Source organism: Poecilia reticulata, chromosome 6, assembly GCF_904066995.2.
Source record: "Poecilia reticulata chromosome 6, P_reticulata-male-v2, whole genome shotgun sequence".
Taxonomy (NCBI): Eukaryota; Metazoa; Chordata; class Actinopteri; order Cyprinodontiformes; family Poeciliidae; genus Poecilia; species Poecilia reticulata.
The window spans coordinates 20,453,735-20,467,983 of NC_088835.1; the positions used below are offsets into that span (position 1 = coordinate 20,453,735).

The following is a 14,249-nucleotide window of genomic DNA, read 5'->3' on the forward strand; positions in this document are numbered from 1 at the left end:
CGTGGTCAGGAGGTCCTTTTAAACTGGAGCTCGTATGATGATTGGCCGAAGCGAGGCGTTATCCAACGCTGATAGGTAAAGGGTGAAGAGAGGGAGGCGCTGATTGAGCCTTCCAGATTGAATTTGCGCAGAAGCTTCATATCAATATTTGTGTGCACACAATGATTTCAGATTTTTAAAGTGGAGTGGCGTGAAGAACAAGTGATAAAGTCTGTATCCCATTTTCTATTGAGGAGGGACAGCATGTTCTGACTTAAAAAAAAAAAAACAGCAGAACATTGTGATCCAGAGTTGAACTAAATTAGGCTGGAAGATCACCTTGTTTTACACGCTAAAAAACTTATTCTGAATCTATCTACAGTAAATGCTACTCCATGGATCAATTCTAGAAACCTGCTATATACATGGATTGTGGAACTTTCAAAGACCCAATGTGTCAGGCATGCTAATATAACATAGATACAGTAATAATGGGGAAATTACAGTTAGGGAATTCTGCATTCCCAGAAAGAAAACTAAACATGGAGAAGCAGCATTCAACCTTATTGCTGAAATCAGCTATACAAATACACTGGATGATGAATGAGTGCATTAGAAACTTAATAAAACCTTTTATGTCCAGGCATAAGTCAGACGAAACACACAAAAGGGCTCAACTGTAATTCATCTCATTCATAATCCTGAAAATTATACTTTAAACATAGTGTTTTTCCTTATTTTATTCCAGCTATATAATTTTCCCCCAAAAAAAAAGAAAAAAGTGATATCCAACCATAAAACAGTGTCATAAAATTCATTTTAATTTACAGCTCCATAAAAATAAATTCTCAGACGATAATAAATCCTTGCCCTGACCCACTTTTTATAGTTCTTAAAAATATATCATTCTCACAAGCTGGGAGTGTTTTTTCTGTCTCTATTTGGCTGTGGATGTTAAAGTTTTCTGGCCCTTGTGGAGAATCATGTGGGTCAAAAAGAATTTGAAAATGTATGTTTTATAAATGGCAGTGTGACGGGGTTCTCTTATGACTTGGACAAACAAAAAATTACTGCCCAAGGCCAGAGATCACTTTAGGGAAATTTATTTAGCTCTTCTTCAAGTGAACAAAGACGGCAGGTGCAAAATATATAAAAGGACGTCCAAAGCAGGTTTAAAAACAAACAGCAGTACCTTCCATGTAAAAGTCCATCACCTTCCATGTTACTTCTCAGGAGTTAAGCCACAAACTGCCTTGCTGTGGAACAGAGCCCTGCTTTTAAAGCCACAGGCTCCGCACACAGAAAGACCAAACAAGTAAAACAATTACTTCTAACTGAAATGAACTCATAAAGGATACGTAATAATAATAATAATAATAATGAGAAAAAAATAAACTTGTAATCAAAAATACAATACTTAATTTAATAGAAAACACTCAGTACGTTCTGATGACTACATCATCACCTGACTCTCTCCTGGCGCACCACAATCCGGAAATAACCCTGCTTGAAACAGAACCGGGAAAATGTTTGGAGCTGAAAATAACAGGTTAATATGGATATGCTAACCGAAGCAGGAACACCGCGTGTGCACCTACGATGAACCGCGTCAGTTTAAGCTGCAACAGAAGTAAGTTAGCGATTGTGTACGTTTGTATGTGTGCGGGCGTGCTCGCCTGTTGACACGGACTCGTAATTGAGTCCCGGCTCGTGACGGCTCCTCCGTCACAGGCAGACACACAAAAAATTGTGTCAGGATTTCAAGTTTCTATGGTGTCCAGAAAGGAGAGGCAATGGTTAGAAGGGGGAGCACAAGTTGGTTGAATCATGCAAGGTGTTGAGAGGAGATCTTACAGTTCCAGGATGAAAAACAGATGCCAGGGAGGCTTGGAGATCCAGGCCGTGGGTGAAAGATGTTGGTGTCTGGAAATGGATCTTGTCATAATTTGCCATTGGAACCTGAGCGAGAAGTCCAGCAGGGTCTGAGCAGAGGATGTTGGAGAATGGGCAGGCAGACAGAGGTGAAAAGTGATGAAGCAGCCAAAGCATCCACGAACTGAGAAACCAAAGGAGGAGGTTTGCGTTGGAATCTTCAGTCTTTGACAAAAACGAGGTCACCTGTGACAGCTTCAACCTGGAAGGTACCGGAATAGCTGGGAGAAACGAGCAGAGTAAACGTCAGAATCCAAATTACTTTCAGTTGAGTACACAAAAGGATAGTAATGACAGAGGTTTAACAATACCCAGAAAGGTTTACCATCAGAGAAAGAGAGGTCCTTCAACTGCTCATTATATCACCAGCATCCAGATGACCTGATGGTAACCTGGTGTGTGGTAAACAAGAGAGTCGTGCCCTCCAGCAGAGACCCTCTTCTCATGATTTTGTGTTCAAACAGGAACACAAAAGCCCAAACACTCACCCAGATCCTGAAAATCGGAGCACATAAACAGACCAAGACAATGAGTAAAACATGGAAAACGATGGCTGGCATAAAGACAGCAAAAGAAATAATTACATATTCAATATGCTGAGTGACCTTTGCATGCTCGTGCATCTGTAATATTACCGCAGCAGCTACAACCATGGCCATCAATTATTTGACCAACCCTGTCTACCCACCTTAGCTAATCGTTTTATTTCCCTCTCTCAACAGACTCCAACACATTTTCCATCTCTTTCTTTTTTTTATTTTCCATTTTTTACCTATAACTAAAACTGACAAAAGTGGGACAATCACTCCAGTTAACTTGTTCCTCAGAAATTTTACCTCTTTTCAAGTATTTCACCTCGAAGTTTGTCAATTTGTTGCTCAAAACAAACAGAATTAAGTTCCATTTATTCCCGTTGTTGTTTGAACTATGCTTTAGCTCCAAACAACAAAAGGTCAAAGACAGACAGACTTGCTTATTTATGATGGAGCATCTCCAACCTCTCCTCTTAAATATTTCTGGAAAAATTATCAGTATCATGCTGTTCCATATAGGCAGATGCAATTAATGTACATTCGATGTAAAACGTCAAAACGCTCCAGTTAAAATCCTGGGTTTTTGAGATGGAAAAAATATTACTAAAATAATTTAAAACTGTTTTACATCCAAATTGACAAATAGAATTGAACTCAAAATTTACCAGAAATTTTTGAACAAATAAGTTCAAAACAAGCATCTCTGAGTGTAAAAGGCGTATCAATTTTTTGGGGGAAAAAGTTGTTGTATTTACATTTCAGATGTTTTCTTGTAGCAAGAAGACCCTGGGCCCCTGACATGGGCATTAAATTTGCATGTTCTCCCTGTATGTGCAAACAGAACAGGGAGAACCGTACATGCCTCTCTCCAGGCATGTACAGGGAGAACTTCAGGCACTTCAAATTCTTCTCACAGTAAAAACAAGCATGTCTGTTAGGTTTCCTGTTCACTCTAAAATGTCCTCAGGCACGAGGCATTCAAAACGTATTCGCAGCGCTTAATTTTTTTTTCACATTTTGATATGGTACACCCTTCTTTCAAATAGTTCTAAATGAATCTCTTTCCTCAAAATTCTACAGACATATATGTTAAAAAAGCTTGGAGTGTTTTGCAAATTTATTGAAAATTGAAAACCGAGAAATCAAATTTATGTAAGTATACAGCCTTTACTTGATACTTTGTTAGTCCAACTTTGGCTGCACTTCATCATTAACTGAGTTAAGAAGAGGAGGCGTTTTCTACTACACTAAAAAGATGCCTAACACAACAATATCAACACTATAGTCCAACTACTCATCTTTAATCATCATTTCCTTTCATTTTTGTCCCCTCAGTGCCATTTTACTGACATAAATTCAGTATGTCTTCTCTCATTCCTTCTCCCTTATACTCATCTCTTTTACTATTTTTCTGTTCTCCTTTTTCTCTTTTTGCCAATCCGCCAAGGACGTGGATGTGTCGTCTTCTGCTCAACCCCGCACCCTCTCAAACACACTTTCATTTGGCAAGTCTCTTCTCTTCTGTCTTTTTCTCATCTTTCCAAAAGATAACACTGTGCAAGCCCTTTCATCTTTCTCCTCCCTACAGAGAAGACTGCCCAGCGGAGGAGCAAAGTCAGCATTTTCAGCATCCTCTGATGTCACAGACCCTCTGACCCCCTCACTCACATAATAAATTCACATAATAAATTCTAGACAGCTGAGAAATTAAGGAACAACTATGTTTTTTTCCTTCTTCTTTTCATTTTGATTCTTCTGCATCAGGCGCATTCACAGCAGACTGACTTTCAGGAGGTGCGGAAGAGCAGCATCGCCACTGTAGAAAACTCTGGTTAACTGGTCAACTCAAGTTTGAGAGAAAAAAAAAAAAACAGGAAATGTGAAACATCTCTCGACCTGAAGTCTGACTTTTTTTTTTTTATGTATTGGAATTGGGAGCAACAATTTAAATAATTGGCTGAAGAGAGGGAGCTTCCAGACAGACCGCAAGTTAGAGTGGCGAGGAATGAGCAGGGGAGAGTTTGAGTGACGAAAGAAGGCAAGAGGGCAGAACATGTGAGAAATTGAGGGGTGGAATGGGGGTAGAGAAAGAGAGGTGAAGATACTTACAGTGAAGGGAGGGAGTGGGAGAGATGGGGAGGTTGAATGTGTTAATACACAGGAACACTGCATCAAACCAATGCACTGCTCTTAGGCTGGCTGAGCAGCTGAGAGGAGTGCGTCAGCAGTACATTCACGTTCCCACTGAAGGACAAAGGGAGGGGGCAGAGCGAGCATCTTAGCTGCCTGCAACACCGACACACATTGGAGGGGGGGGGCAGAGAAAAGAGAGAGATTGGAGAATAAACAAGAAAAAGAGATGAGGATAAGAATGCTGCTCCTGCTGTTTCTGTGACGGTGGGCTGGCTATGAGAGTGCTCGCGTGGCTTTCCATCTCTCCCTCGCAAACTCTGCTTTGCACACTCTATCTTTCTTTTGCTCTTAATCTATCAGGAATTCTTTCTCTCCTTTTCTTTTAAGCTCCTCATGCGCTCTCTCTCTCTCTCTCTCTCTCTCTCTCTCTGTGTGCTACTCCGACTACTGCAGCAGTCCACCAGCCAGCGTCAAGTCTGACAGCCACACACATGGCTAACAGCCACAACTTACTACCTCAGCCCCGGAGAAAGAAATAACAAAAACGCCAGCAGAAGGACACTGCAGGAGACAGCCCATGGGACAAAACAAAAAGCGAAGAAGAGAATTCCCAACATTTTTTCCTTGTTTATGGATACTGACACGGAACCCACTTCCACTGTTGTCCTCCCAGCGTCATCTTTTCGCTTCTCTCTTGTTGCAGGAGAGGACAAGTGTGTTCTCTCTCTCTCTCTCTCTTTTTCCCTCTCTCTTCCGTCAGCCTTTTGCAAAGCTCCGACAGTGCAGCGTATCCCCCCACCGCCCCCCAACCCTCCACTCACCGCCACCATCTCTCCCACCACCCTCTACCCCCTTCCCCCCAGGAGGAATAGACGGATTACTGCTAACTGTGCACACGGCAGCATGCAGCTGCTCTGACCGGGGCCAGCCCAACGTTGGGAGGAAGCAAGAGGAAAGCAGAGGATGAGCGAAAAGGGTGATGACTGTGCCGGGAGTTCTTTAGTCTTTTTTTGTCTCCCACTCTCTGTCACAACAGGGCTAATCAGCGACCGACAAGCCCTTGGCAAAGTCACAGTAAGGGAGGTCTCTCACCCAAACAGGCAACCAACCAACGAGCCAACACATGTACCAGGAGATGACAGAGAGGGGGATTTTTTTCTTTAATTTCAGTTAGTCCCATCTTTCCTGCTTCTCTGTGGCAATCACCTACGTAATGGATCATTGTGATTTATCCATGGTGGAGCAACATTTTGGAATCTGCAGCCTAGCAGGAGGGGAGTCAGTGGAGGAAGAAAGGATCTAAGCACCTGCTAAGATTTCATGGCCTTACCTTTTGCTCTCAGTGTTCTCTTAGCTGGTTTTTGTTTTTAAATTTAAGAAGACATTTTATATCCTTGGCTTAAAAAAAAGAGTTGCATCACTTTTTCAAAAGACGGGGACAAGAGAGAATTTATCTTCTGCCATTTGATGGAAAGGACTTCTCAGTTAATATGACTCATGGCTGTTGCTTTTAACTTTTGGAAAAATGGAGCACCTTTAAACTAATGAGGTAAGTTAGTATTGTTGTTGCTCAACCTTTTTGTTTCATTGCTGATCTGCTTTTCCTCAGCTGCTTTTCTTAGAATAACCTTTCTCATTCTTTCTCTGCCTGTTTCCCCCTTCATTCCTTCACACAAAAATGTCGATGCAGCATCTTCCTGCACTGTCGATGGAACTTGGGAGCCTTGAGCTGCTCCAGCCAGGCTAGGGTGGTCTGTCCTTCGGTGTGTCCCGTCTCCCCCCACCATGCAGAATAATGAGCCCTCCACACCATGAGTCCGTTGGCCCAGGTTAATGTGCAGTCTACCTGGAACACAGCCCTGCTAGCCGTGGTTTCCCTCATGGTGCCTGCTCTCAGTATGTGCCAGTCCACAGGGCCGGAGTTGGGCTCCACAATTCCACAGAACTGTCCAGGTGTTTGCTCCTGCACTAACCAGCTCAGCAAGGTAGTGTGCACCCGCAGAGGCCTGATCAGGGTTCCTCCAAACATCCCAGCCAACACCAGGTACCTGAACCTGATGGAGAACAGCATAGAGACCATACAAGCAGATACCTTCAGACATTTGCATCATCTGGAGGTGTTGCAATTGGGCAGAAATGCAATCAGGCAAATTGAAGTTGGGGCTTTTAATGGTTTGACTAGCCTCAATACCCTGGAGTTGTTTGACAACAGACTAACAGTTATACCAAGTGGAGCTTTTGAGTATCTTTCAAAACTGAGAGAGCTGTGGCTCAGAAACAATCCAATTGAGAGCATTCCCTCTTATGCCTTTAACCGAGTTCCCTCACTCATGAGACTAGACCTGGGCGAGTTGAGGAAGTTGGAGTACATCTCAGAAGGGGCTTTTGAGGGCCTTCATAATCTCAAGTACCTGAATTTAGGGATGTGCAGTTTGAGGGAGTTTCCAAATTTGTCACCTCTCTTGGGACTGGAGGAGTTGGAGATTTCTGAAAACGTTTTCCCAGAGCTAAAGCCCGGGGCCTTCCGTGGGCTGAAGAATTTGCGTAAACTCTGGATTATGAACTCTGCCATTACCATCATTGAGAGGAACGCATTCGATGACATCACTGCTTTGGTGGAGTTGAATCTAGCCCATAATAATTTATCGTCCCTTCCCCATAACTTGTTCACCCCTCTACAGTACCTGGTGGAGCTACATCTACACCATAACCCTTGGCGCTGTGATTGTGATGTAGTTTGGCTTTCCTGGTGGCTCAGAGAAAATATTCCCACAAATTCCACCTGTTGTGGACGCTGCCACACTCCAGTCCAGATGAGAGGAAGATACTTAGTGGAAGTTGATCAAACAACGTTTCAGTGCTCAGCGCCAGTCATACTCGATGCTCCAAGAGATCTGAACATTTCTGCTGCAAGGGTGGCGGAAATGAAGTGTCGTACAGCAGCAATGAGCTCTGTCCGATGGCTTCTCCCCAATGGGACTGTGTTAACCCATAGCTCAGCTCATCCAAGGATATCTGTTCTCAATGATGGGACACTCAACTTTTCCAACGTTCTCCCTTCAGACACGGGAGTGTACACTTGCATGGTGAGCAACATGGCAGGCAATTCCAATGCTTCTGCCTATCTCAATGTCAGCAATGCTGAACTTAACACTTCTAACCTATCCTACTTTACAACTGTCACAGTGGAAGTGTTAGAGCCCACAGTGGAGGAGACACCTAAGCCCAAGCCCACTTTACCCGCTTCACCCTCTGTTTTTCAACCTGTGTTCATCTCCACACCAACTGTGCTGTTCCAAAATACCCAAACTCCAAGGCAGGTGTCAATTCCTACAGCCAGAGTCCCTAGCGGGCCACCTGCCAGTCTGGATGAGATGATGAAAACCACAAAAATCATCATTGGCTGTTTTGTAGCTGTTACGCTGCTGGCAGCCGCCATGTTGATAGCATTCTATAAACTGCGTAAGAGGCATCAGCAGAGAAGTACTGTGGCTGCAGCCAGGACCATAGAAATCATACAAATGGAGGAAGAGGTTCCACCTGTTCCACCACCTACATCCGGATCTAGTGGCTCTGACGAAACAGGTTTGGTACTGCCAACTTTAGTGGAACACAACAGCAACACATTTAAACCTGGATATGTGTCTTCTTCCTCGTCATCCCGACAAGGGAGCTATGGAGCTCACTGGACCCAGAACAACTCTCTCCATCGCTCAGTCAGACAGCACCACAGCCACATCAGCATCATTGCTGATCCCTATGTCATAATGACCTCTCATGGCAAGGAGAAAGTTCAAGAGACCCAAATCTGAATTACACTCCCTGTGGATCTATTTATGACTCGGTCCAAACCTCTGTTCTCAAATCTGCTCACCAGTCCATGCAATATAATGCACAAAGAGCAAAATGTTAACTTTCTTTTGTACAGAAGTGCAAAACAGACTTTTTTTCTTGTATATGCCTATACATAAATATATAAATATGAAAAATATATATGACTGAAAGTCCAGCCAGACATTGGTTTAAAAAAAAAGCAGAATATATCAAGAAAGAAAAGTAATTTGAAATTATTTTCTAATATCTGATGACTTCTATTTAAAAAAAATACAATAAAATAATTTGCTTTTCTGACTGAAAGTAGAGAGTGGTACCGTCTAATGTAAGTAAAGAGGCATTTAGTTTATTTTTTTTTCACCCCACTTAGGGAAAAGTAAAACTCTTCATAAAGACACCAGTTTATAATTGCAATTCAACATGCAAACTCCTGTTTTTACCATGCCAAATATAATATGCAATAAAATGGAATTCCCTAACAAAGGAACAAAAAAAAGCATTAGTAAAATAATGATAGACATAAACATTTGTCCTATAGCAGCAAAATAGCCAGGGTAAATTGTGCTGTTTGGTAGCTATCAGCCAAATGCTTTTGGACTGCAGTGAATTTCTGCAGCTAAGGCTTAACTCTGTGTTTGCTGGCGCAACGTTGTATTTCTTTAGACAGTGCCAGTGCTTTTTTTTTTTTTTTTTTGTAGCGCATTTGAAACATGTTTATTTAATGTGTACATGATTCTCCACTGGTTCAACTGGCAAAGGTGACATGCAGTCTAACAACAACTGTTGCTAAAATTTTATTTTCTGTCATTGGTTGCATTTTGTATTCTCCCTTTAGGTTTTTGACATGCTTCTTAATGGCTTGTGTAGTGTTTAGGGCTAATTTAGTAATGCATTACAGCAGTTGCCTGACTCGTCTGTGCAAGGGCTCATTCCAATGCCAATTTTTCAAAAGAAAAGACATGTTGTGCATTAAAATGGGGCTTTGCTGATGATTCTACTTTTGGAATTACAAAACACAGAGTATTGAAGTCAAACAAATGAATGTCTTGACACTGGAGCTTTTCCTTGGACTAAACTATTAAATCATTTTACTTTAGTTTTACCTTTTATTTTTAGCAACACTATTTTTATGGAGCAACAAAGGAGGCAATGGAGGTAATAAAAAAACATCATTTGGTTTGCATTTCTCTAATCTGAAAGACTTTCATCTGATGTTTTTTTTTCTTCTTCTGTCAGTATCTTTATATTTATGTAAGTTGTTTAGTCTTAAAGGCTGAAGGCAGTAATGTAAATGGTATCTTACCCCACACCCTTATTGTACGGTCCTATGCATTTACTTCGTGTCTGCATGAATGGGTCTTTAAGTAATTGGTGTACAATGCTGCATTATACCCCACAGTGGGGCTCTATGCAGGTCAGATAAGCTGTTGGTCTTTGATGCCTCAGCTTAGTTCTTAACATTGATTTATCAGTGACTGTGAAGGGGAAAAATACATGTCTGACATAGTTATACACAGATTGTGCATTCCTTTTCTTACATTCTCATCCTAGGAACTAATTATCTTCTGAATCTGATATTAATTGAGAAAAGAAAAAAAAAAAGATGTGTTGTTAACATGAAAAAATGGAAATAATATAAATTGCAGTGCAAGGCAACTTAAGCAATTTGCAATGACACCTAATAACAAGAAAGCAATTTGTTTTAAATTCTAGCTTTTTTTTTCTTTCATCAGATGCTGTTTGTGCCAGTGAATTTCTGAGCAATGATCTTGATGTCATGCAGCTACAAAGCCAGCTACCATAACTGTGGCTTCTTTCTGTGATCATTTAAATGCCTCTTCTATGATGTTTAATTGTTGCCATTTCTACAGTCACTCAGCAGATTTCCATATATTGTAATGATTTGACACATGCTATTCAAAGGTGTAGGTTAATGGTCATTTGAAAGTTTTATATTTCAGTGCAATTTTTCTAATGCTGAAAAAACTTGATATGAAGAGGAAATTAAAATATGAAACCTGTGAAAATAATAAAGCATTGTGAATTGAAAGCACCACCAATATTTCATTTAAATTCTCAGCACTGCACATGACTATTATCGTACATCAAGCAGAACTGTTGGCACCCCTGACAAATATTTGGGAAAATCATTTTTAAAACGTCCTTTTTCAGTAATCATCTCAAATTTAATTAAAAAAAAAGTAACATTCAATTTGAATACATTTATGCAGTTACAAAAACCATCTTAAAAAATAATTGTTTTTGGACAAACTCACTCATTGCACCATTATTTGTACCCCTAATGTTCATGGGAGAAAGATGATTTGTGTCTGACGTATTTCTGGCTCGATTTGACCAAATGTGGATAATTTTCCTACCTAAAGATCATACTGTGGCCAATTTTCAGTTTTCTGGTAGAATCTGCTTAATTTATATTTAACGTTTAAATCTGAAAATTGTTTTAAAGAGAAATGAGCCCACAGGATCACAGGTCATCTGCTAAGCCCTGGTCATGATGTGCTTTTTTTTACACATTCGTATTTTGTTTCATATTTGGAGTGTAACAAGATACCATAACAGGAGATCTTGTGAAATTAAAAAAACACAATATTTTTCCTGAAAGTGAAGTCGTTCTTGTGAAGCGCTGCCCAGGTATGTGATGTCAAACCGGAGTGTTAGCTCTTATTGTTAGCTCTGAATATGAAGGTCGGTGCCTTTCGCCTGACCACTTGTTATGGCTAAGTTTGAGATTTTTATTTTGAAATAATAAAATTGCATTGACAGAGTCTGTTCATAAACTGCCAATCACGCTTGGAGTGTTGGTGAATTCCTAAATCTAATTAAATTGTTTTTCCAGAAGTATTTTGGGTAACCAGGAAATTAAAAAATTAGACTAACAGGCAAGATGTGTAAGATTTGTATGTACTATAGGGATACTGCAACTGCTTTACCCAGTAACAATGCTAAAGCTGTTTGCTTCAAAGCTTTCAAGTTGTGCTAAACCAAAAGGCTGCTTTTCAATTTTAATGAGTCTTCAATTCATTTGTCTTTTGTTCAAAAATTGAAATGCTAAGTGGTTGATCTACAAAGATTCCACAATGAATTGCGTCAAGAAGAAAAAGAGCAAGTGCATTGTATCTATGCCTACTACTCACCACAGTCACCGCACATATCTTTGTGGGTCAAATAAAGATGAAAAACAAGATCTAGCAAACTTGTTTAGGTTTAGTTAATGGCATCACGGATGGTAAGTCATTACATTTGCATATCCTCTTCCCAGTATGCAAAACATACATTGCGATTTCTGATGATCAGAAAGCGCAATGTATGCTTTGCATATTCATGAAAGCAGACACACTAGATTAATTGTACCTGCGATTCTCCTCATTTTGCAATCCTGTTTGTGTGTTTGTATATCAGGTTTGAGCATGATGTCAAGTTTGTATGTGTTTTTTTGTGCAAACTTTTAAAAAAATCAGACCCCTAGACTAATGAGATGAGATCTTGACAATTCAATATGTAACTGACTCCTTAAAACAAATTGGTAATTACCAAATCCTTATTTTATTTGTGTGAACAGAAAAGGAAAAAAATAGTAATTCAGTCAATTCATTTTTTACTATACAACAAAATTATGTTTCTACGGTGGAGCGTTTAAAAAAATGATAAAATATCTGAAAATATCTTCTGAAAAAATGTGTTGGCATGCAAATTCAATCAGGTGGTTGTGATATAGATTTAGTTACCTCAAGATGTCACTCTGTGCCACAGTTCTCTCAACAAGTGATTTGGTTTTCACAGTTTTGGGTGGCCAGAGAAAAGTGACCTTTGTGTCATGTATTTATACCCCATGGAAGTAGAAGTTTAAGCTGCTGGTTAAGAGTTCCTATCTCATTAGCTTAAAAAAACTGAAGCATAAAGTAAGAAAGATGTTTACATTTCATCTGTTTCCAAGGCATTGCTACAGGTAACGATGCTTATTGAAATTATTTATGACACTCAGTTTGGGTTTTTATTACTTCTAAGTTATATTCATTAAAATTACAAGAAATACAGTCGTGAAATACTGTATGTCTCTGTCTGTTATGAATCTATATAACAACAAAAAATCACTTCTGACTAAAATATAAAATTGAAATATTATATGTTTTAGTTAGACATATATAGGTGAGCCATCTAACCCCACAATGCCAACACCACCACTTCATGAATGTACTTGTTAAAGATTGAAATGTTATAAATGTTCCTGTGTTATTACTACTACGATAACATACAGTTTTTAAAGACTTATTATATAGTTACATGGGCTGGCAGCAAATGTGAATGTGCCCCTCTGTATGCAACTTGTGATTTGTTTTTAAAAATATCTTACCTGCTGGTACAGCAGAACAACCATGCCCAGTAATTTGCAGATTTTTCCCAGCATCATTTGCAAAAAGGGATGTGTTTTGCACATACATTCAAAACAAATAAACTATTGGCAAGCAATTTTCAAGCTTTGCTTTGGTCTAAATAGAAGGGAAAAAACGAGCTAATGTTTTCATCTGGAGCAGGTAAACCACTACAAGCAGTCAAGACTCAAGCGTTTCCTCGTTTTCATTAATGTCTCTTTGAACTCGGTCACTAGCCATGCAGCTCTTTGTTTTGGCCAAATTGGATGTTCTTGGATGTCTCAATGTGTGTGGGTTGACAAAAACAGCAGACTCATTTTTTATTTTTTTTTCCCAGCACAACATGGCTCTGTCTCTGCTAAGAATCCCACAAGAGGCTTCTATCTGTTTGTGAGGCCTTCTATGTGTTTTATTACCAGATACATGAAAACATTGATAACTAATTATTTTCTTAAAATATATTTTTTTTCACTCCTCTTCTTCTGTGTAACAGCTAAAAGAGAGTAAAGTCTGGGAATACCATAACACTGTCCATTGGCTGATCTGATTGTGCTCCACCACTGTCAGGCACAATATGCTAAAATAAGTCATGTTCACTATTAAAAACAAGCACCTAGAAAGCCCTCCCTTGACAATGGTAGGGTTAATATAATCTTTTTTTCTCTCGAGTGGCTGCTGACTGAAGTCCAACAGCTGAGTCACAGTCTTCTCTTTGAATTTTACTGGATCTTGAATTGTTACAAAGGAACCATCCTTACTGCCATCTTCTGTCTCCCCCTCCTCCTTCACTCACTCCCTTATATTAATATTATTGCTTCAACACCTCAAAGAAATGACACCCAGTTTGTTATCTGCTCTGCAAAAAAGATTGGTATTAAGTTTTGCAGTATGCACACACATTCCCACTAATTTGTTTTCAGGTTTTACTCCTCCTTTTTTTGATACTCTGCTAGTGGGTGTTACTGATAAGACTTGAGCAACTTGTCGTGAAAGATGCAACTTCCAAGAACCAATAGTGCATGCTATTTCTATTTTTTTTTTTAAAACAATGATAAAAAGAATTACTTTGTGAGTGGCAGTCACACTTGCAGAGAAGCAAAAACAAAAAAAGTTTTGAGATAAAGTTCTATTGCTGGCATACTATGAGATAGAGCTATGCCCAGAGTTTCTGGATCTGTATCTGCTAATGAAGTTTCGGCAGGAAGAGGTACTTTTCTATGCCTACAAGGTTACTGAAAGAAATGACCCATGGCATTCTTTATAGTGAACAGTGGCCAAGACTGCATTCTCATTACCCCAATAAAGCTTGATTGATCATCTTACACTGGGCATCATGGTGCTATAACTATTCTGAGTCTGAGATCTCTGCATAGTTTAATCTCTTAAATGGCAGTTTGGATTTTTTTTTAAATGGAGGTTCAGTAAAAAAAAAAAATGCCTGCTGGAA

General features: G+C 39.7%; 1 protein-coding gene and 1 long non-coding RNA gene across 2 annotated transcripts; one reads left to right on the plus strand and one right to left on the minus strand.

Moving 5' to 3' along the window:
- Positions 1–779: 779 nt before the first annotated feature.
- LOC108166382 (uncharacterized) lies at positions 780–4,690 on the minus strand. The gene is made up of 2 exons (XR_001776737.2): positions 2,237–4,690; positions 780–2,132 (listed from the first exon to the last, which is right to left on the minus strand). It is a non-coding gene; the product is annotated as an uncharacterized LOC108166382 (long non-coding RNA).
- A 137-nt stretch (positions 4,691–4,827) lies between these two features.
- Positions 4,828–11,033, plus strand: lrrc4.2 (leucine rich repeat containing 4.2). Its single transcript, XM_008411264.3, has 2 exons — positions 4,828–6,126; positions 6,268–11,033. Exon 2 carries the CDS (start codon positions 6,389–6,391, stop codon positions 8,387–8,389), a length of 2,001 nt encoding a protein of 666 aa, XP_008409486.1. The 5' UTR covers positions 4,828–6,126; positions 6,268–6,388; the 3' UTR covers positions 8,390–11,033.
- Positions 11,034–14,249: the final 3,216 nt, after the last annotated feature.